This window comes from Nicotiana sylvestris, chromosome 10, assembly GCF_000393655.2.
Source record: "Nicotiana sylvestris chromosome 10, ASM39365v2, whole genome shotgun sequence".
NCBI lineage: Eukaryota > Viridiplantae > Streptophyta > Magnoliopsida > Solanales > Solanaceae > Nicotiana > Nicotiana sylvestris.
Window position 1 is genome coordinate 161,271,933 of NC_091066.1, and position 24,535 is coordinate 161,296,467.

Sequence of the window (24,535 nt, forward strand, 5' to 3'; positions counted from 1 at the left end):
AGAGAAATTGCATTTCATTGAAATTAAAGATAACGGGGTTTATACATCCAAACGGACGGAACATAGAATCTGAATTACAACCCTGGAATAATCCAGATAAATTGAAAGAAAATCAAAGCAAACTACCAAAACTCCCTCCTGGTGGGGAGAGGAGTAGCTTCCCAATTGTTAATCTTTGCACCGGGCCCAACAAATTGTGCATCCGCCTTGCTAGGACCCTCTCCAGCTTCCAACATATTCACATCGGCGAATATCCTCTCAAACCTTTCCATCAAATCTTCATCCATATCAACCACCGAAATGGGAACCGACATCACTAGGCGCTTTCTGGTACCAGTCCTGACAAATGATCGGGAAAGACGCGGGACTGGTTTTGGAAGGGCCCATGCCCTTTGTTTCATTTTTCTGGCTCTTCACACGTCTGCGACTGCGGGCTTGAACCCCAGACCAAACGTATCCAAGTTTTTAGGAAGAGAAACCGGTTGTACGATACCTTGCAGAGATACGCCCAAACCTTTGCCCGGTACAAAACCATTTTTCAACATTTCAACAGATACCATGACTGATGCAGCAGCTACCCTTGGAGTCGGCACGCACTTCCCTTTAGAAATTTTCTCTACCGCTACCGTGTCAAAAACCTGATAAACCTATGGCCCCTTGTTGTCTTTAAACTCTATGAACAGAACAATGGCATCACTGGGAACACACAAATTATCCTCGCCATGCACAACAATTTCATGTCTATCACATTCAAACTTAACCATTTGATGCAGAGTGGACAGGACCGCTTTGGTAGCATAAATCCAGGGTCATCCTAATAGCAGATTGTAAGAAACAACCACATCGAGTACCTGGAATTCCATAGTAAATTCAACTGGCCCTATTATAATCTCGAGCACTATGTCCCCGACCGAATTGTTTCCTCCCCCATCGAATCCCCGAACGCAGATACTATTCTTGTGAATTCTTTCATCATCCACCTTCAACTTGTTCAGAGTGGAAAGAGGGCAAATATTTGCATTGGAACCATTGTCAACTAGTACCCGAGTAACCACAGAATCTTCACATTTCACCATCAGATAGAGGGCTCTATTGTGCTCAGTACCCTCCAGGGCAACTCATCATCAGAAAAATTGACTCGGTTTACCTCAAATATCTTGTTAGCTATATTTTCCAAATGGTTTATTGAGATTTTGTCAGGAACGTGGACCTCGTTCAAGATCTTCATCAAATCCCGACGGTGCTCGTCTGAATGGATCAATAATGACAAGAGCGAGATCTGAGCTGGTGTCTTCCTTAACTGCTCCACAATGGAATAGTCTTGTACTTTCATCTTTCTTAGAAATTCTTCTGCTTCTTCCTCGGTCACTGCTTTCTTCATGAATACTGGGTTATCTTTTGAGGTCTTAGCTTTTCTCAACTCTTCGGGGGCAAAGCATCTCCCCGATCGAGTCAAACCATGAGTCTCACACACTTCTTCTTTAACCTCTTTCCCCTTGTAAGTCACTGTCACTCGTTCATAATTCCATGGGACTGCTTTGCTGTTGACTATCGGTAATTTAGTTACCGGTTTGATAACGACAGGATCTATGGGGGCGCCCTTCACAATTACCACAGGCTTGTTCGTCACTCCTGGCACAACCACTTTTGCTCTTTGATGTTTTCCTGCAACGTCACTTGAGGACCCCTTCTTGACCTCCACGCATGGTTCGTTATTTGCCCCGTTCAACTTGATCACAGACTTCTCACTTGTTGACTTTTCAAATGGCTTGGCTTCACTAGCTCAAATCATCATGACGGTTTGCGAAGGTTTCTTAGGCTCCCCTCCCTTATGCACTATCTCAATCATATTGGTCTCATAATGGGCCGATAACGGGTTCTAGTTGATGTTGGGTGCCTCCGGGGCTTGGACCTTAATCCGATTAGTATCAATGAGCTCTTGAATAACTGTTTTCAACTTCCAGCATTTCCCTGTATTGTGACCCGAGGTCCCTGAACAATACTCACAACTTACCGAGCGGTCAAGATTTCTGGGAGGGGGATTCGATAGTTTATCCTCGATCGGATTCAACATACCTAACTATCTCAGTTGGTGAAATTGACTAGCATATGATTCTCCCAATGGAGTGAAAGTCTTCTGTTTCTGCAACCTCTCATTTTTAAAGGCTTGATTTGGCCAAAAACCTATTTTAGGGGGATTTCTGTAGGCTCTTGGGGGTGGATGGGCATTTTGTGGAGCTAGGTATGGACTTTGTGGAGTCGGCGCACGCCATTATGCGTGAACGTGAGGTTGGGTATAGGTTTGTGTGTGGTGGATGAAAAAATGGGGATCGGGCGGTGGGTAGTAGTGTTGTGGTGGACTATATGGAGTGTGGGGGTAAGTTTGGTGGTAGGGTCGAGGCGAGTTGTAGTAACGTGGAAGGTTCCTGGAACCGACCCAAGCTCCCGATGCAATTGTAGCGACATCATATTTTTTCTTTTTCCCGAGTACACCCCCAGTACTGTTTTGAATGGCCTGGGTGGTCACTTTGATTGCTGAATAACTCATGATCTTGTTGGAGTTGAGTCCCTCCTCAACCATGCCTCCCATTTTTACAACTTCATTAAAGGACTTGCCCACTGCTGATACCAAGTGACCAAAATAAGTGGGTTCCAAATCCTGCAAGAAATAATCAACCATCTCACTTTCTTTCATCGGAGGGTCAACCCTCGCTGCTTGCTCTCTCCAATGGAATCCATATTCCCTAAAGCTCTCACTGGGCTTCTTCTCAATCTTTGTCAATGACAGATGGTCTGGGATGATTTTGAGGTTGTATTGAAAATGGCAGGCAAAGGCTTGGGCCAAATCGTCCCATGTGTACCACCTGCTGTGATCTTGTCTGGTATACCATTCTAATGCCGATCCGCTCAAACTTTGGCTGAAATATGCCATCAGCAACTCATCTCTTCCACCCGCTCCTCTCATCTTGATACAAAATCCTCTTAAGTGTGCTACTGGGTCACCATGCCTATCGTACAGATCAAACTTGGGCATTTTGAACCCTGCTGGTAACGGAACATCTGGGAACAGACATAAATCTTTATAGGCCATACTTACTTGACCTCCCAACCCCCTCATATCTCGGAACGATTGTTCTAAGCTTTTGACCTTTCTAATCATCTCTTCATGCTCGGGATTTTTGGGTGACTTCTCGGTCTCTGCTGGGAGATCAAGATGAGGGGTGCAAGAATATGGTTCTGGAACTTTGAAAGTGGGTTCAGGGGGATAGTACTGGTTGTCGTGAGTTTGGAACAGAGGTTCACTGGAAGATCGGTGTAATGTAGCAGGTAGAGGTGCCACAAAAATAGGTGTAATTGGTGGAGGAGGGTATGGGACTTGTTTGGGTGGTGGAGCTTGAGAAGTATGGGAAGTGGCGCCATAGCATTGTTGGTAGAGGGGAAAGGCTGGAGATGAGTTCACAGTGGGAGGCTCCTGAGGTTGGGCCGATGGTGGGATATAAGCAGGGTTGGAGGGATAAACCGGTGGTGGATGCCCCTTGGCCCAGGCTTGGTACATTTAAGCCATCTGCTGCTTTAAATTATACATCTCCTCCTTCATTGCATTAACATCTAGTTCTTCCACCTATTTTGATGTGTCAATAATACTTGTCTCCGGTTCTTGGTTGGCCATATTCAGCCTGTCTTTTGATCGGGTGTTGTATGAGTGAGTTGCCAGAATGCCAATCAACTAACCACCTGTCTGGACTCAATACATCAAACAACAACCTTGTTAGCGATTAGGCTTTAACAGATTGGTAACCGCACATTGGTCATGAATGCACCTAAACAGTTAACCGTCTCTATTATGTATTTGATTGGTTGCATGCGTCATCCCGGCCTTTTCTTACTTTTAATTGCAAACTTCCCCCTTTTTCTTTCTTTTTCTTTTCCTTCCTTTCACTCTTACCTCTATTCTCTTTTTATTTTTATTCTCTCTTGATTTATTATTTTCTCTCTTTTCCTTCTTGTTTTTCCGCTCTTTTTCTTTTGCTCTCTGGTATTTCCTCTTATTTTCTTTCACTATTTTTCATTTGGTTACGGTCGAATCCTATAAAAATTTCCTACGTATCATAACCCCGCATGAATAAGACTAAGCGTAGTTCTTGGAGATGAAAATAATAAAACATTTTTGGAATTTTCAAATTTTTCATAATAAGACTTGGAAATAGACTTAAACAAAAACTAACAAACTCTGATGAAAGACAAAATACAGACTCGAAAAACAAACAACCCACATACTCTGATAAAAGAAATACAGACTCCGAGACAAACTGGCAGACTTTAACGAAAAGAAAATACAGACTCAAGAAATCACGAATACATCAGTGCCTCGATTGCCCCCGGGACCCGCGGGGCATCATTGGGCCTCGCCGCGAGCCAACTCGCCAAATCCCCTTGGAGGTGGTAGAGATCTTCCATTACCCGGCGAACAAAAATCATCACAGTAGCGAAGAACATAGATCTAGTCATATCCTCACAGTTACTGCACTTCATCGCGATGTAGTTGGCGACCCTTTTGACTTGCTCTCCTATGATGCCCTTCTCTTGCAGCAAACACCCAATCTGTTCGGTTCTGGCTTCCAAAGTTTGTTCGGCTACCTGGTTCTGCTCTTGGAGTTGTTGCAAGTCTATTTCTAGCCGTGTCATTAAGGCGTAACAATGTTCTCTTTCAGCCTTAAAAGTTTTGGCCTGTTTAGCCATTTCACCCTCGAGGTTGCCAATTGCCTTTTCCCAACCTATGACCCCTTTTTCATATCTTTCTTTCATCTATTGAACAAAATATGCACGCCTTTCGGCGCTATTAGCCAACCTTGCTTGTGCTTTTACTAGTTCAGACTCAGCTCTCTACAGGTTATCTTCATAGTCACGTACCTTTTAAGTAAGGTTATAAATGAGCCTTTCATCTTTCCTGCTTCGGTCTGGGTTCTCGGCTTCAATTTTCAACAGTCGAACCTGAGCTCTAAGAGCTTCATTTTCTCGCATCAATCTTCTCCTCTCACCTTCGGCCTCTTGTGCCTGCAAATCATTGTTGAAGGTGACATTTCTCAACTCTTATCATAGATCATGGATGGTGGCCTTATATTCCTTTTCCTTCTCCCCCCAGACTAATCTCTCCTAAATTTTATCATCAAAGGCTTGAACATGAGGCCTTTTGGCGGGCCTCTTGGGCTCTGGCTCATTATTTGCATAAGACATTTTCTCAAACGAAGCAGCATAATTTGGATCTACTTCCCCTTGGCGATGTCTGGTACCTGGGTGCCATTTTTTAGATACCGGCAGCTATTCGAATCCTGCTGAACTACAGCCTCGGGCAATGCAACTTCTAGATGTAACTCTATGACCTGGGTGCTTAGATCTTCATCTTCAGGCACAATCTGATACCTTCTCAATTGCCTCAAGACCCTCCGCGGTGCATATGGCTGAATACTCCTTACGCCCATTATACCTCAGGTAGCAGTCATATAGATGGCTTCTGTCCTCGGGAGCCATCCTATTGTCCACTCGACCTGACCTGCATTAAGAACTTTCAAGTGAGATACCCATGCTTCAAACCCTTCTAGTGCGTTGTAATCTTTTACCCTCTCCTCATAACTAGTGATGAAGTTATTCAGGCTCGAACCATAACTCATGAATCTGGGATGATGGCGAAGGTGCTCGATCAACCACATTTGCAAAAGGATGCTGCAACCTTCAAAAAATTGAGCCCCTGCTTTGCATAAAGTCAATGCTCGATAAATATCCGCCAGCACCAACGGGGCAAGTGTATGATATTCCTTGGTACTGAGGATTTGTGCAATTCTAGCCATACAAATATCCACCGTCCCTTTCTCATTTGGAAAAACCATGATCCCCAAGAATGCCACAATAAATGCGAACCGGTGATGAATTTGCCAAAGTTCCTTGTCTTATTTGTTGCTCAGACCCTTTTCATGTGTTTCAAAACAAGCAGAGTGCCGAACCTGAAGTATAAGAAATGGAAAGAACAACACCCATTGCACACATGTTCTTTATTCGTCTGTTTACTGATATTCAGGAGGTCAAAGAACTTGTGCACCGATGGAGCCCTTGGAAATATAAGTTATTGCTTCCTCAAATCCCGTCCGAATTCAATGTACCCGGCTATCTCCTCCAAAGTAGGGGTGATCTCAAAATCCGAGAAACGAAAGACATTGTGGACAGGATCCCAGAAAGTTACCAAAGCCTTGATCAGATCTTCTCGTGGTTTGATCTCAAAAATGTTTATAAGAGCACCCAATTGCTTTTTCACCCATTTTTGACCATCTTCATCTAGATCATTCCACCACATACTCAAGTGCAACTGAGCATGTTCCCTGACCACTTCTGGCGGATCCTGGATGGTATTCATTTTGTTCCCGTGGAAGGTTAAGGTTAGGGTTGACTCGAGTGGACCCTTTTGTAAACAGGTTTTTGAAGAAGAAAAGAAAAAAACAAATCAAAGGACCATGATTTCTTCCCCTATATGCCAATTTTATCCAAGTGATTGTTTTTGCAAATGCGGCCCCTTCCCAATTTCACATGAATTTTGAGGCCAAGAAGGATTATTTTATGACCCTTCACAAACTTGTCCATTCTTTTACGAAAATAGCCTTTCGACAACTGAAAAATACTCTGAGGCTATCTCGGCAAGAATGGTTTAAGACATTGCCGAAGCTGGATCGGCTTACTTTGATCAAGAATCCGGACTGCATTCACTTGACCACCGACTTTCTTTTCTTGTTTTTCTTTTTTTTTTTTCAAAAATAAGGCCGAACCTTATGTAGGTTGCCTACGTATCCCACATCCGGTGAGAATCAGACCTGCGTAGTTCGGTCAGTTTTGACACATTTGGAAGAATACGGTGTTTGACTCTTTTGAAATAACTCTCTTTTCTGAAAAATTTTGGCAGAGCTTCGGGACGTTTTTCAAATATCGGGGTTTTCTTTAGAATCAGCTTTATTTCCTTCCCTACATCACTCTTGGTTTTCTTTTTGCTTTATTTTTCCTAGCCGGTCAGCATGCAAGCCAAAACAAATAAACGTACACATAGCACATAGAATGCATCAGGATGGTCTATTGTTTCGGGAACACCTGTCCTAGACGGACCCAACCCCTGTGTTGATTCCCTTAAGTCAAATGCACATGATGCAAACAAACGTTCCTATTATGGATCCGGCATGAGGCTGCGTTTTTCTAGGTTTAACTCCTGGGGTTTTGGTCTAGACTTGGGTACCCGAGCGGACAACTGGGGCCGAAGAGGGGGCGACGTACCAGGAGCACTGAAGTCTACCCAGCCTTGTCGCTTGCCCAGCCTCGTTCTATTTGGTATAATTTCTACAGAAAAATCGGGCCACACGAACGTGTGCACCATTTTCAGAAGACTTAGAGAGGTGGCGTAAGAAAACATTTATATACAATTCAAACAATAATAAAGCAGTAAACAAATAACATTTAGCACAAAAGATTCACAGAATACAGTAATATTAATAATAAATGAAGCCAAGTAAAAATCATTAACAAGCTCGAATTCTTGAACCCTCAACCAGAGATTCTGGGTTCGGTCCCCAGCGAAGTCGCCAGAGCTGTCACACCTCCTTTTTACCTACACCCAAAAGGGATGTAAGGAGTTTTTTTAATTTAAGTGACAATCAAAACGTGTTTATTTATTTAAGATTCAGAGTCGCCACTTGGGATATCTTATGGTATCCCAAGTCACCGGTTTAAAATCCCGAATCGAGGAAAGTTGACTCTATTTACGGTCTGCGAACACAGAAATCCGGGTAAGGAATTCTGTTAACCTGGGAGAAGGTGTTAGGCACTCCCGAGTTCCGTGGTTCTAGCACGGTCGCGTTGATCATACATATATTATTAAAATTATTTAATTACTGATTTTAGAACCTATGTACATTCACTTTTAACCGCTTCTAATCACTTGATTTATTCGTAATTAAAGAATTGAGTTACGCGTACGTATACTCTTTTCTTTTGGCGCGTCAAAAATCATGTCACGCAAACGTGTCCATAATTAACAACGCCTGTTTAATTATTATTATTAAGAAATAATTAGCCGAAGTTGTGCGAACGCATACTCTGCATTAGCTTTTAGAATCGTAATTATGTTATGCGAACGTATACACAATCACGGTAGTATATTAAACGGGCCTACAACAAACTACGAATATTTGTTGATAACACCTAAATTATGAAATTAATACGAGGGCCATGCAATTGTCATTTTTGTTTGGCCCAGCGCACCTAGATACAATTAAAAGATCTACACTTAATTAGGCCTAAGAGATATTTCTACTTACAAATGATAAAGGAAAATTAAGGTATAACCATTTGTGGTACATGCTTGGGCTCCTTGATTACCTAAGACCAATTAGTTTGAGCTTCTACCCCAAAGAAATCGTTGAAGAGGAAAGCTGGGCTCATAATAAACCCAGAAATGTGGTCAGGCAGGCTTTCGTTCAATTCTGAGTTGGCCGCAGGTCTAGGCCCAAACTTGAAGCATGCACACGAATCCAACATTCGTACAGACCTCAAGAATAACATCAGAGTTAAGAACCAATCCATTTCTTTCATTAGTCACATATTATTAGTACTACAGGTGTTCAATCACTATGCAAAATAACAAACTAGAAAAATTGAACTCAACCAAGAGCAGAAATTCCATCAAGGCTAACATCTGGACAATTAAAATAGCTGTTGTAGGGTACTTTAAATAGTAATCTCACCAGAATAGATTCAAACCAAACAATCATATCTAGTTACCATACATGCCACGTGACTTCATTCAATTTTCAAATCAGAAAAGACCATAACCCCCTAATTCCAAAATTTACATTCTATGATGATTTGTCAAGAACAGGGGTGATTAATACATAGTCAGCAGAAAAAAAAAACTCAAACCCATGAAGGCTAAACATCTAAACTATAACCTGTAAATTGAGAGAAAAAAATGAAGCTTTAATAACAAACAAAATCAAATTTCATCACATTTCATATTCAAACTTCAAGCTACACTCAAGTGACGTCCATAGTGCTGGAAAATACTTGGAGATTGAAAGGGAACAAAGAAATAATGAGTCAGTGGTTGAGCAGCAATGAAATAGTAGCAGAAACCAATCCCAGCAAAACCAGCTCAAACCCAGAAAACGATGTGTAACAATTAACAAAGATTGACTAGAACTTTAACCAAACTCTAAAACCACCTTATTCAAACCATTTCAGCCACGAATAGATCAAATGCCATCGCAAGAATTTGAAATTTAAGAAATCACGAAAAACACTCAATGAAACAGTAACTTTTCAGCGAAATTCTTAGCCTTCTTTGTTTTCTGAATTTTTAATTCCTCAATCTCTGCCTTGAAAGGCAAGGAAACATGTCTTTATAGGCAAGGAAGTAGGGCAACCTGGAAAAGTTCAGCTTTGCCATTAGGCCCTTTTCCAATTTTTTTTTTGCCTAGATAGCCTTAGTTAAACATCTGAAAATCAACTTAAACCCCCCACCCAGCTTCCTAGAAGCTTCTCAAGCAGTTACCAAAAGGTTCCCTATGCCAATTACCCGGACTACCCCCACCTAGACTTCCCAAGTTGCCCCTGAACGCCTGTTGATATACTAGACAGACCGAATGGGCCATTGGGTCAATTTGACCTAACTGTTCAGCCCCAAATGAGCCGGAATAGACCCAAAACCTAACCCTCAAGATAAAAAATCTATTCGGCCCAACTAGCAATTATCTAATTAACAAGATGTAAACACCAAATAACACACGACAATTAAAATTTTAGCCAAAATGATTTACTAACTAAACTTAACCAAACTAACAATTTTAAAACTAATCTGATTACAGCCTAACTATACTAACTAAAAACAAGACTCCAATTACTTATGCATGAATAAATAAACTCCGGAACAAATGAAGAATGATTCAAGAAGAGGAGAAGAAACAGTAAATCAAAAAACAAACGGAGAACAGATTAAACCAGTAGAAGAAAAGAAGAATACCTAAGAACGGTTTAGAAAATGAAAGAGGGGGCCTGGGTCTTCAGATCCTCGGATTTTCCGGACAAATCTGATGTTAATCGTGCGTTCTTACGAAGAACACACAAATAAAATCGAATTCAACACGAAATTTCCCCAAAACGTGACTTGGGATTTCTGGGGTTCATTTCTGATCTAAGATTCGAGGAGCTAGGGCAATATTCGAGGGGAGCCAATCAGGGATTTGGAATGAGGGGGATTTAGTGGTCATAGGGTGTTATTTTGGTGGTGAACGGAGGCGCCGCCGCCGGCGAGTGTGGTGGAAAAGGGGGCAGCGGGTTAGGGTTTGCAGCTTCTGAGCAAGATTCGAGAGAGTCAGGTGTGATTCGAGGGAAAATGGGTGTGGATTTGAATGAAGAGAAAGAGAGGGAGCTAGGGTGTAAATTTGATGGCCATCGGAGACCTACCGCCGCCGTAGGGCGATTTCCGGCGGCGGTGCACGATGACGTTACGGTGGCGTGCACGGCAGCGGTGCATGGCGGCGGTGCACGGCAGCGGTGCACGACGGCGGTGCACGGTGGCGCTACCAAAATTCGAGACTCAAAACCCAAAAAATGAGTTATATTCTTTTTGTAATTTTCTATTTTTGTAAAACGTTAATTTACTAATTAATCTACAAAATTTGTAAAATTAAATCTTAAATGCATATGCAATGTATATATTTTTTTTTTGTATTTTTCAATAATTAAACTACACGGACAAAATGCAAACAATTAACAGCAATGCTACGAAAATCCATAAAATTGCAAATAATGAAAAGAAATTATTTTGTTTTGAAATTATGGGAGCAGTTCATATAGGGCAAAAATCACGTGCTCACACACAGAAGATGCAAAATCAACTAGGACTGATGTTCCACCATCAGTCGCCAAAGATGAAAACTGATAGGGTCATTTTATAAATTTTAAAAATACAGGGTAAATTGGTAAAACTAAAAACTAACAAATTCCCATTTTCAATTGAAAAAGTGGTGAGAACCAATTTTTAAATTTTGAAAATAAATTTTCAATTGAAAAAGAAAAAAATAGTAAGAATAAGATAACCAAACATTGTTTTCAAAAAAATATTTGAAAAAAAAGAAAAAAATTTGTATGTCCATACAGGCTCGAAATTTTACAATTCTTATGTCCAAACGCCTCCTAAAACATATTCCCTAATGAATCATTATTTTTAAATTTCTTACTAAAGGAGACAAAATCAAAATCAAAATGGTTCTTTTTGCCCATGCCTCTCTGATTCTAAGTTGCATCCCCACTCCACTCCTCTAAGCTCCATATTTCACAAGTTCACACTAATGAAAATTTTGGGCTAATTTAATTTTCTTAGGAATATATTAGTAGTGGATCCAAAATTTTAATGTTATGGATCTTGAATTAACTTTTACCTCCTATAGTAAAGGTATGCACCCTATTTATTATAAACCAAAATCTTTTTAAAATATTATTTTCTATAACTACCTTTTATATTTTATAGCAAAATAAGTATTTATGATATATACCATCATTGAGGCATGAAATACGCAATTTATGTTTTTCCTCTCTCTTGGACAGATGAAAATATCTATTTTTAAGTGATTGACGTTACGATATTCATGAATACATGGCACGAATATATGCACATACAGCTGGACTGCCCTGATTTTAGGCATTTTTTGTTGTTGTATTCATGAATACATGGTGCAAATACATGTGAAACATGCGCGTACAGCTGAACAACCTTGATTTTAGACGCAGCGAGAATACATGTGAATACATGCGCGTATAGTTGGACTGCCCTGATTTTAGGCGCTTTTTGTTATTGTATTCATGAATACATGACGCAAATACATGTGAATACATGCACGTACAGATGGACTACCCTAATTTTTAGGCACTTTTTGCTATTGTATTGCTGAATACAACACTACCGTAACAATTGAATAGTAGCTATAGGACAATCACTAAATAATAGTGGTTTCCAAAAATCCACTTTAACATTATCTATACTTACCTTTTTACATACGTCGGATTAGACTTTGAAGCACTGATTTTTTGCCAAACCGACAAATTCGTTTTGCTGGATTTACCATGGTAATAAATCAAATTATTGTTAAAACAACAAGATTAAATTTTTTTAACAGCTTAAAAAATAAATTAAATAAAAACTCCAGCAGGTTGAGTCTGTCGGCCCTACTTGGAAGCTGAAAATGTATTGGTTTTAAATTTTAAAAGATCAAGTTTGCTAATACTATATATTTTTGTTGTTGGGTTATTGGTGAACGGATTGAGCACAATATTCAATTCGAGAATATTGACACCATCCACGAGAAAGTCAAGTATAAACCATATCTTGTACGTAAAAGATTAGGCTGGCAATTGGGAAATAGACATACAAGGATGGACGTAGCCTTTCATATACAAATTTAATTGAACCCATAATTTTTACGAATTTCATATAAAATGCGAATTTATATGTAAAATTTTGTAAAAATCTCAATAAATATTATATTTGAACCCATAATTTTAACAATACAATAAGTTCAATGCTAAAAATTATACAAATTGAAACTATTAAATTTAAATTCTGAATCCGACATTACACCTTTTGATAGATTGATTGATGCCCCAAATCTTAACTTTACACTGTTCTTTTTAATAGAGGATGATGAAACAACGAAAAAGGCTACTATTTGACATGATCATGTAGATTCACTCAGTACATTTTCTCATATTCTTTATGGCGGTTTGCATTTATTTTTTAAGTAGTTAAGAAAATGAAACGTTGACTCTGATTAATATCACATGAAAATCTTTTCTCATAATTTTTGTGTAAATTAATGAAATATTTTTCCGAATAAACAACTGCATTTACTACAACATTATGACATGCTGGTATATGAACTCGCCCTTAATACTCGTCTAAAGGTATCCTCTATAATTGTTTACGTGCTATTTATATATCATGGCCCAACTTTATATTTAAACCTTTTGTTTTAGTGAAAACCTAAAAAATTAAAAGTCAAATTCTATGAGATAAATAAATTAGAGGTGATATATGTTGTATTAAAGCATTTAGTTATAATTAATTAAAAGAAGTTTATTTAAAATTTCTATTATTTCAAAAATTGTATAAAAAATTATGTCAATCATTTCATTTTATATGTGTATGGCTAGTTATGAAGTTTAAGATATTAATTTGGTGTATGTATTATAGTAGTGGTAATTGGAGGAAAATATTCAAGTCATTGTTGAGAAGTGTGCTTGCTAGAAAATGTAGGCATATTAAAGTTTAAAACTTGAAAAATTAAATAAATTTGAATTAAAATGAAGGGAACATTTTTTTCTTTTTTAAGAATAGACATTGTTGCATGATAAGAAGAATTTTAATAGACAAGCTTGTTCATTCATTAACTCTTTCGTTTCTTTGATTCTCTCCCTTCCCTCCCACCCTCCACCCCCACCCCCATGGGCCAAAGCTAAGAGGCACAAGGACTTCATTCGAATTTTTTCTCTCGAAAAGTACACTATTTATAGAAGATTAATATTATTTTTTAGGGGAAGTTACATAATATATATCCATTTGTAAAATTTACTTTCTTGATATACTTAAATTTTGAAATTACATCAAGAATCCCAAAATATTATACGCTATGCCTCTAAATCTTCCTATATATATTCTGAAACAAATTATAATATTCTATTTGGAATACAATCCAAACCTAGATTACCACAATGTTCTAATGAATAGTACAATATTCAATTCAAATACACCGCACTATTCTAATAAAGAATGCAATATTCAAACAAAATATACTATAATATTCTAATTTGGAATACATTATTCAAATTAAACATCCATAATATTCTAATTTAAAATACAGTATCGAAATGAAACATACCATAATATTCTAATTTGTAATATAGTATTTAAATCAAACATACAACAAAATTCTAATTTAGAGCTCGTTTGGACATAAAAAAATTCCTTTTTTTCCAAAAAAAAATCACTTTTTTTTTCGAAATCAGCGTTTGTTCATAAAATTTCCAATTTTCACTTTAAATATGTATTTTCACTTGATTTTTTTTAATATTTTTTGGAATTTTACAATTCTTATGTCCAAACGCCCACTTAGAATATAATATTTTAACTAAATATGGTATTAACTGGTATTTTCAATGGGTCGCGTAGATTATACTATTATTTTTTTTAATCTATATGTAGTAGTGCATTTCCTTGACACAATGTAAGAGCTTTTTGTAATTTTTTTTAAATAAATAATTTCTTTAGTAAAATCCTAATTTTGCCGCGGGCCCCATGTACAATAATACCTGCAGATGACACTCCTCCCCCCCCCCCTCTCCAACCTTTCACCCCACGGTTGCAGTTGCTACTATTTCTTTCATAAACAAACGTAAAGTGGACTCTTCCATTCTCTCTCTTTCCCCTTTTTTTCCTCTTAAAAAAGGTTACATACTATACTACCCTGTTCATTTCATTTCCTACACTTCAAAATTCTCTAGAAAAAACCAGTTCTTTTCATCAAATAATCAAGAATTTCAAGAAACCATGAAGGATAGAGGCAAAGCTGCAGCTGTAGACAACAACTTGTTAGATTTCAATTACTCTATTTCATCAGATATGCCATGTACCAAACACCCAAATTCATCTACTGTTGGAATCTGCAGTTACTGTTTAAAAGAAAGATTGGTAAATTTGGTATGTACTGAGTGTGGTGAGCAAAGACTCTCTTCTTGTTCTTGTTCTGATGATATTTCTTCTTCTTATAGAAACTCTTGTTCTGTTGAAGTTGGTAGTGTTGGTAGAATCTCATTTTTATTAGAAAATGAGAAAAATAATGATCAAGATTTATCAACTCAGCAGTTACAAGCAGAACAAGTGATCTTGTTAAGAAGTAGCAGCAACTGTGTAGAAATCAAGAAAAACAAAAATGGTTTTTGGAAAATCAAGAGATTGTTTAGAAAGAAAAGAGAAAAGGGTAAAAATGGGGTTGATGAAAAAAGTGATATTTGTGTATCTGATGCAGCTATGGGAGTTTCAAGATCAAGATCATTATGTAGTTTTAGAGGTGATGATTTTGGTAGTGAATATAGATTTTCAAGTGCAAAAATATCTGATGTTACAGGTGGTTTGTTATTTGATTCTGATCATGAGCCAAGAAAGAGTGGTAGTAATTTCAAGAATTTTAATATTCCAAATAGGGGAAGTAATACCTTTCCTATTAAGGAAAGTGATTTTAGTACTACTATGGATGATTCAGCATTTATAGATTTGAAACTTGATTTATCATCATCAGAGCCAAGATCAGATTTTTATGGTAAAAGACTTAGTAATATTTCAGATTATGGATATGATTCTGCAGCTTCAATGGGGAATCTAAGAGGTGGATCTTGTAGAATTGATGAATATGACACAAGGATGAGAAGAGGTAGTAGTAGTAGTAATGGTAAAGGGAAGAAAGTGTGGAAATGGATTTTTAGAAAAACAAATTCAGATGGGAGGAAAAGTACAAGCAAAAGAGATGAAATTAATAGTAATTTGATTATTAAGTCTTAAGAGTTCTTGAAATAAGAAAGATTTGTAATGAACTCTTTTGGTTATGTTTTTTTTGTTCATAGCACTAGATTTGGTTTAGAAGGGGAGCTTTTGAGTAATGGTAACGGTTGTTTCCGTATGATTCGGAGATCACGCCTCTTGCAAAATGCAAGATAAGATTGCGGTATAAAATTTAATGTGATTCGATCGTTCTTTATATTCCGAGCAGCTTGAAGCTTAATGCACCGAGCTACTTTTGGCACTAGAGGGCCATTTTAAATAGGAAGCAAGACTTTGTAATAGTAAGAAAAGTAAATATATACAAACTTTACCTATTTCTCTGCTTTTATTTGCTTTTCTTTTTTCTTTTTCTCTAAGGTTGATTCTCTTCTATATGCTTTATTTTTTCTTGTAGATTTAAAAAATACACACACAAAAAGCTGTTCTCTTTGGCTTTTTATTTTTTATTTTCCCCCTTTTCTTAATTATGTTTGTTGGTGTACATAGTACATTTTATGCTCATTATAAGTTTGGGGAGAAGCTAATAGAAATTCAACAAGGTAACCATCTCAAGAAAGGTATTATCCTGTCTCTAATTCAACATTGATTTTGATAATTATCTTTTACTTTAATTTTGCATTGTCATAAAAAAAATGTTGTATAATTGTTTTGTTTTTTAGTACTTGAAAGTGATAATAGCTCATTAGCTCTATTATATTACTCTTGTTAACTTGATCGTCAAATTTGATCAAATTATTCAGTTTAATAATAATCGGATCAATGAACTAGGTTCCAACCTTAAAATTCTTATAAAATTAATGAACTTTTTAAAACAAAAACAGGGTCTAGGCAAAAGTTATTGCGTTAACGTAAACTCGTACTTATTGTACTAGATCCGGCCCCGGATGCCGAGGGGTGGTTGAAATTCTTTCATGTTTAACTAGAGTTCTTGCGCTCACTTTAAGGTGCGCTCTACACCCCTTACTAAATATACCATGCACGAATTAAAATTAGTTGAGTCAGTAAACTTCGAAAAAGCACAAGAGTAAACAAAAAAGACAATCCAAGGAAAGAAAAAAATGGAGAACATATTTTAAAACACTTATTAAATTTAATTTTAATGCACAGTGCATTAAAATTATACTCATATTTTGTAGATTTTGGATGTATGAAATCTGAATGAATGGCATGAATGTAGGTCAATTCCAAGAGGTTTGAGAGTCATTTTCAGAAAATGAGAACTGACCCTCTAAATGGGCTTTAACCACAAATGGTTTTGTGGTCCAAATCTGTACTAAAAAAACATTTAAAAGCCCAAATCTAAACCATTGCCCTACCTTTAGATCTTGTTGGTATGATAAAATTTTGTTTTTGCATAAAAAGAAGCGTTTTGCTCCTTGTCTTTCTCTCCTTCTTTTGTTTTTTCTTTTTTTCTTTTTCTGATTTGGGACCGATCTTTGATCTTGACACTACATAATTTTGCACGAGAATTGCTTTTGATTGTTAAAGAAAAAGGAATCGTTAGGCGAATTCTGTATCGACAAAATACTGGAGAGATGTTGGGTATGACACCCAGGGGTATCAATGGATATTCGAAAACCGACTAAACCAACCGAACCGTACCGCACCGAACTGATTTTTAGGTTTCTTTTTAAGAAATTGTCGGTGTTTATATAAATCTATAACAACACCGATAATTAGGGTAGGTTTTTATTTTATAAAAATAAACCGAAAAAATACCGAACCGTACCAAATAAATTTTACATGTAGAAAATATATTTACTTAGTAAGTTTAAAAATAATAATGCATTAAATTTTCTTTGGGACTTGGAATTATGAAAACTATTACAAGCTAACAAGTAATTAAACTCAAAATACTAATTCTTAAAACATATTATGCTACTTCTACTTAAACTAAGTTATTTTAAGTATCTTTATTAGCAAGACACAAAGTATTCTAGCGATTATGAGTAACAAACTATAATGTATTGAATATGTTTCCTTTCATATAATTTAGATTTATCTTTTTGAATATTTAATCTTCTATAGACTTTATTCTTGAGTCTCAGTTTGGTATATCTTTCAACTCGTGTGATTTATATTTTCTTTGCCTTTGTTTGATTTCTTTTACGATGTTGTAGAATAGTTGATGAATCTATACTCTAGCCATCTTTTTTTTTAATATATCACCCTTTAAACAATAAAAATGCGTAGAGAGTTTTGCTAAGTCCTATAAAAGAACGTATGTTATTGCATTCTACTTATACTGGTGAATTTTACATGATATTAAAAAAATACCCAAAATTAACCGAACCGTACCGATACCGAAGAGAAACCGACATGATTGGGACGGTTTCGAAAGTCTAATTTTGGTTATACATAATAGAATAACCGAAAAATTGGTATGATACAAATTTTATAAAAGAACCGGTCGAACCGAACCATTGACACCCCTAATGACACCCTAGAAGAATCCCACATCGACAAAACACACGAGAGATGTTGGGTATATAAGTAAAACAGATCTTAGATCCTAGTGACATTTTTAAACCCGTGAGGGCCTACGCCTAAAGCGGACAATATCACTAGTGGGCTGGGATGTTGGTGCGGTGAATCCCTAAGGGGGACTATATAAGTAAAATGTGTCTTAATCCTACTGACGTATTTTAAACCCGTAAGAGTCTAGGTCCAGAGCAGATAATATCACTAATGAGCTGTTACGTGACACTACATAATTTTGCACGAGAAATGCTTTTGATTGTTAAATAAAAAGAAAAGAAAAATGGATGGTAGATAAATTTGAAAGAAATTTAATATTTACTGTAAACAGTAGTGACTGACATATTTATTTTTATTTAGAAAATTTCTTTGAAGACAGTTGTTCATGATATTAAAAGTGTCTTAGTAGTAGGGCTTCAATCTTATTCATAAGATTACGACTTTTTTGTCAACTACTGTTCAATACCTTCTTCGAGAGCACCGACTATGTAATGCCTATTAAAGATAGAATGCGCTTTCTATTAAGATTCTTTATATTTCTAAGGCTCAAACCCGAAATATTTAGTTAAAATTTGAGGTATTCTATTTATCCAATCACATTTCTTGACGGGACTAAAACTCCATTTAATGCAGAGAAATCTAGCCAACATATACTTTTTTGTACGGGTGTGCATTCGATTTATCGATTCGATTTTGACCCTTATCGATAATTACTTATCGATTATCGATTTGTACATATACTTATCGTTATCATTTCAATAAGGTTCGATTTTTTCGATTTCGATTTATCGATTTTTGGGGCTTATCAATTCGGTTATCGATTACACCAATAAGAAAATTTGCGGGATTCCACGGAAAGTATATCGCTATAAACACGCTTAACTAATATGGACAAAAAGAAGCTAAAATAAGACGAACACCGTTTATAACATAAAAATTGTGTCAACAAGCACTTGCAACGAAACTCAAGTAAGAAATCAAATGTATGTCACCAACACTCCAACGGTATTAAAAAAAAATACATCTTCACAACTAATTTTGTTTTCCATTAATTTGAACTTCATTCCTTTGAGCTTTAAATATGATCATTCCTTAAATTTGGTAGAGGAAATAATAGGGTTAGGGACTTAGGATAAAGGGAAGGGTATTATAGAATTAGGGTAAATTTTTTTTTTTTTTTGTCTTTTTAGTATATCTTATCGGTTTATCGATAAACCAATAACTGAAGAGGATAAAATCGAAATCGAAATCGATAAACCGATATTGATAAACCGATAATAAATAATCGATTCGATTTATCGATAAACCGATTCGAATACACACATCGGTTTTTTGGGCAATATACATGCATTCATATTTTTCACATGTGTCTCGTTTTGCATGTTATTATTTTTTCCACCACATAAGTTATATTTTGCATGCACTAAAACATGACCGAACTTGATCCAAAAATGGTACACCCAATGTCCCAAATTAAATTACACGAAGCTGTTTGACGCTTTGTCATGATTTCGTGCCTATGTTGAAGTAAAAAAAATAAAAATTAAAAACTCTGAAACTCTTTTCACATTTTGATTTAATTTGTCAAAAATCAATATGCATTACATCAAAATCCAAATTGTTTTATGACAAAATCATAAAAGACAGAGATAAGATTGAGCTCAGACGAGCTCTAATGGCGGAAGAATCAGTAGTTTAACTGAGAGAGAAGAGAGAAGAGAGAAGTGAGAAGCTTCGAAAAGCATAACTTGGGGAAAATGTAAAACTGAATATTCACCTTATAGAGAATGTCCAAAAACCCTATATGTATGTACATGTGACTTGTCTTGCCCACTCACTTGACAGCTGGCAACAGTTATACACTAACTAACAACAACTATCAACTAATGTTATTAACATCTAATAACTACCAACTAAGCTAACTAAGAGAGGAAAGAAATAAATACAATACAATGTGTAACTAATAGCTAATCTCAATACTCCCCCCCCCCCCCAAGTTGGAAGGGAGGAATGCACAACCAACTTACTGAGTAGATCTGAATGTTTGATTACAGTTAAGGACTTGGTAAAGATGTCGGCGAGCTGCTCATTGGTAGAAACGTGGTGTAAAGATATAAGTCCCTCTTGCAGCTTTTTTCTAACAAAGTGGCAATCAATTTCTATGTGTTTTGTGCGCTCATGAAACACTTGATTTCTGGCTATTTGCAAAGCTGCTTGGCTGTCACAAAACACTGGAATGGGAAGATTCATGGGTACAGTTAGCTCTTCAAGGAGTGTAACCAACCAAACTAGCTCACCCACAACCTGTCTAGCTGCTCTATATTCTGCTTCAGCTGAAGATAAAGAGATGGTGGAATGTTCCTTTGATTTCCAGCTGATGAGACTGTTTCCAAGTAACACAATGTAGCCACTGACTGACTTTCTAGTTTCAGGGCATGCTGCCCAATCTGAGTCACAAAAAACTTTTATTCCATAATCCTTGCTGTTGGAAAAGAAGATCCCTAGGCTTGGATCACCCTTTAGATATCTCAAGATATGATATGCAGCTTTCAGATGACTTTTTCTAGGTGACTGCATGTATTGACTGAGGTGTTGGACACTATAGGATATATCAAGTCTTGTATTTGTCAAGAAGTTTAGTTTACCTACTAATTTTCTGTAGTTGGAAGGGTCAACCTACAAAGGACTTTTATATGCATTTAACTTTATAGAAGGATCAAGAGGTGATATTAGGCTGGAATATTGAGTGCATTCAAACTCTTTCTGCAGATCCATAGTAAATTTTCTTTGAGATATCAATACTCCATCTTCTTTGTAAAGCACTTCCATTCTTAAGAAGTAGTGTAACCTCCCTAAATCTTTTATCTTGAAAGTTTCATGCAGAAAACTTTTCAAAAAATCAATCTCTTCCTGGTGAGTCCCTGTTACAATAACATCATCTACATATACAACTACAAACACCACTAAAAGTCCTTTATTTTTGTGAAACAAGGAGTAGTCTAATAGTGAGTGTGTGTATCCTTTGGAACATAAAGCTGCATTGCATGCTTGCTTGTTTGAGTCCATATAGAGACTTGTTCAACTTGCATACTAAACCTACCTTGTCTACTGCTAGGCCCTGAGACACCTCCATGTACACTTTCTCATGGAGGTCTCCATGAAGGAAGGCATTGTTGACATCTAATTGACACATCTCCCAACCTTTCTTCATAGCAGTTCCTATTAGTGCTCTCACAGTTGTCATTTTTACAACATGTGAGAATATTTCTGTGTAATCTATCCATGCTTTCTATGTGTATCCATTTACCACTAATCTAGCTTTAAACCTCTCAATGCTACCATCAGACTTGTATTTTATTTTATACACCTACTTACACCCTATTGCACTTTTACCAACTGGTAATGGTACAAGACTCCATATATTGTTGGCCATCAAGGCCTCAAACTCTTGATTCAAGGCTGACTACCATGCAAGGCTTACAACTACCTATTCAAAAGAAACAGGTTCACATTCTTGTGAAATATTTCTTACCAAATACTGATTGTCATAATTTAATACATTAAGAGAGATATATTGTGCATTAGGTACATAAGTGGCAAAGAAAAGAGAAGAATTACTGTCATTTGAGAAATCAGACTGTGGTGAGGATTGATTCTGTAGGTCATGTAGCTTAGGGAGAGAATAGTTATAGTCGTTTAGGTATGTAGGAATTTTGTGTGTTCTAGAGGGTCTAGTTTGTGTGGGGCATAAAAGATGTTCCTGTTGTCTTGCAACACTTGGACTATTTATATTAGGTAGAGATTCTTGGTATTCATTGTTAGGTGATATCTGTTCACTGTGGTTGGACTCTATGAACTGTGTCCTGTTGGAGTTGGACTATGGTAAAAACTGCGTATGTGAAGGTTCAGGTGACACTACATTATGATATTGATTTGATGGACTTGAAATTATTTCTTTGGAAAAGAAGTCAGAAGCTAAGTCTGTATTGACTTGAGGAAATGAAGGAAAAACTTTGTTTGACTTAGAGAACAAAGTGAAAGGAAAGACATCCTCATGGAAAACTACATCTCTTGAAACATGGATCCTTTTTGTGACTAAATTTAACACTTTGTAGCTCTTTGTCCCAAAGGGGTACCCCACAAACACATGAGGCAGAATTCTAGATTCAAATTTGTCCATATGAGTCTTAAGTGTAGTAAGGAAGCACAGACAAACAAAATTTTTGAGGTGTGAATATGAGGGTTTTTTCTTGTAGAGTAGTTCAAGAGGCCATTTACCTTTGAGAGAACAAGAAGGTTGTTTGTTTATTATGTAAGTGGAGGTAAGAATGCACTCTCTCCAATACTGTAAGAGTAGTTTTGATTGATACAATAGTGCCTTTGCTGTCTCTAGTAAGTACTTATGTTTTCTCTCTACTACCCCATTTCTTGGGGTATGTATGGACAGGTTCTTTGGTGGGTGACTCCCAAAGATTAAAAGAAAGAGGTAGTTTCCAAATTAATGAATTCAGTCTCATTGTCTGTCCTTATAGTTTTGACAGAGGTGTTATCCATAGCAAAGAAAGCTTTTATGGTTTGTAGAGTATTGCTCTTGCAAGTCAATGTGAGCACGTGATTTTTGCCCTACATGAAATACTCCCATAAATTCAAAGCAAAGTAATTTCGTTTCATTATTTGCAATTTTGTGGATCTTGTGGCATTTGCTGTTAATTATTTACATTTTTGTCTGTGCATTTCGTTTGTTAATTAATGAAAAATACAAAATATGTTGCATTTGCATTTAGGATTTAATTTTTTGCATGTTTGAAATAATTAGTAATTTAGTGTCTTATAAAAATGGAAAAATCACAAAAAAATAGTTCATTTTTGCATTTTAAATTTTAATTTCTCGAATTTTGTTAGCTTTCTTTAATTTGGTATTTAATTAGTTATGGTAATTATTTTTAGAGTTTAATTAGTTTAATTTGATAGGATAATATTAGTTTTAATAATTAATTTAGGATTTATTTCTAATTTTGAAAAGAAAAGAAATTTGGAAATTGAAAAAGAGAAAAGACTCAAAAAAACAAAGGGAAATTCGGATTTGGGCCATTTAATTAAACCCCCTTCAGCCTAATTGCCCCCAGACTTGTACAATTGCCCAAACCCACCTCTACCCGGTCCGGATCCCCTTTCAAGCGAAATGACGCTGTTTCAACCAATGTCAATCTCAGCCGTTGATCCCCACTTGATCGAACGGCTCGGCTTGAAGCTCGGGGAGTATTTATATGTCCAAATCAGTTCCCCCCCTCAAAACCCCTCTGCTCAGCACCCTACCAGGACACCCAGACCTAACCCTAACGGAGCCGCCTCAAAACTCCACCGACTCCCCCGGCGGTGCCACCGTGAACCGCCACCAAACTTACACCAAACACCCTCCTCCTTCTCCTCTCTCCGAATCTACAAGTCCCCGCCCTCGAATCAACCCAGAATGGCTCGAATCTGGCTTTGAAAGAAAACCCTAGCTGAGCCGCCCCTCAAATCTCCGGCCTCTGGTGGCGGCACCTACCCCGACCCTACCCAAAATCATACCCTATAACCACCCCACTCCCCTTTTTCTAAATCCCAGACTGATTTCCTTCGAATCTGCCCAGAACTTCTCGAATCTTGGGGTGTGCTAAAGGTTTCAGACCGCAACAGACTTTATTCGTGTATTTTCACATGAAAATACACGATTAAGGGCTATTCCGGTCAGAAATTTGAAAAGCCCTGCAAAGTTTGTGGAATCGACTTTCTGGTTGATGTTCAGGTATCTTCTTTGTCCGCTTTGTTTAGTTGTTTATCTTTTTATTCTTTGTTTCTGCTTCATCTCCGCTTCTGGGTTTTATCATACATGCATGATTAGTTCAGGGTCCTATCTTAATTAGTCTAGCAGTTCAGTTAATTCCCTCTATTTTGTGTCAGATAGTAAGTAATTTAGTTTAGGATCTTAGTTTTAAGAAATTGGGCTTTGGTCTGTTGTTGATCTGTCCCGCAAATGTAGCCCATTTAATTTGGTCTATATCCTTGAGTCAATTTGACCCGTTTGGATTTCTGAAGTAAATATCAGAGGTCTGAGGGGTAATTTGGGGTAGTCGGTTGAGGGAATCTTTGCATAACAGAACAGGAAGCTTATAGGAGGCTGAGGGAATAGGCTCGCCCTAATGCCTTGCCTATAAAGGCATCTCTATCTTGCCTTTTAATGCAAGCATGAAGGATCTAAAAATATCATAAATCTGAGGCAGCTAAAAGGGGTCTACTATTCCATTAGAAATCCCTAAAATTCTTCAAATCCTCACCTCAATAGAATTCTCAAACAGTTAAGGGTAAAAAAATGAGGTAAGTCTTGGTTGTCATCCAAGGGCGTAGGTCTAGATTTTAGTTGTATCCTAATTTTGAGCT

The 24,535-nt window shown here is 36.9% G+C and overlaps 1 protein-coding gene across 1 annotated transcript; it reads left to right on the forward strand.

Annotated features, from left to right (window-relative positions):
* The first annotated feature begins 14,485 nt into the window (after window positions 1-14,485).
* Window positions 14,486-15,965, forward strand: LOC104227471 (uncharacterized). The gene has a single exon (XM_009779714.2). The coding sequence runs from the start codon at window positions 14,630-14,632 to the stop codon at window positions 15,635-15,637; it is 1,008 nt and encodes a 335-aa protein (XP_009778016.1). The 5' UTR covers window positions 14,486-14,629; the 3' UTR covers window positions 15,638-15,965.
* Window positions 15,966-24,535: the final 8,570 nt, after the last annotated feature.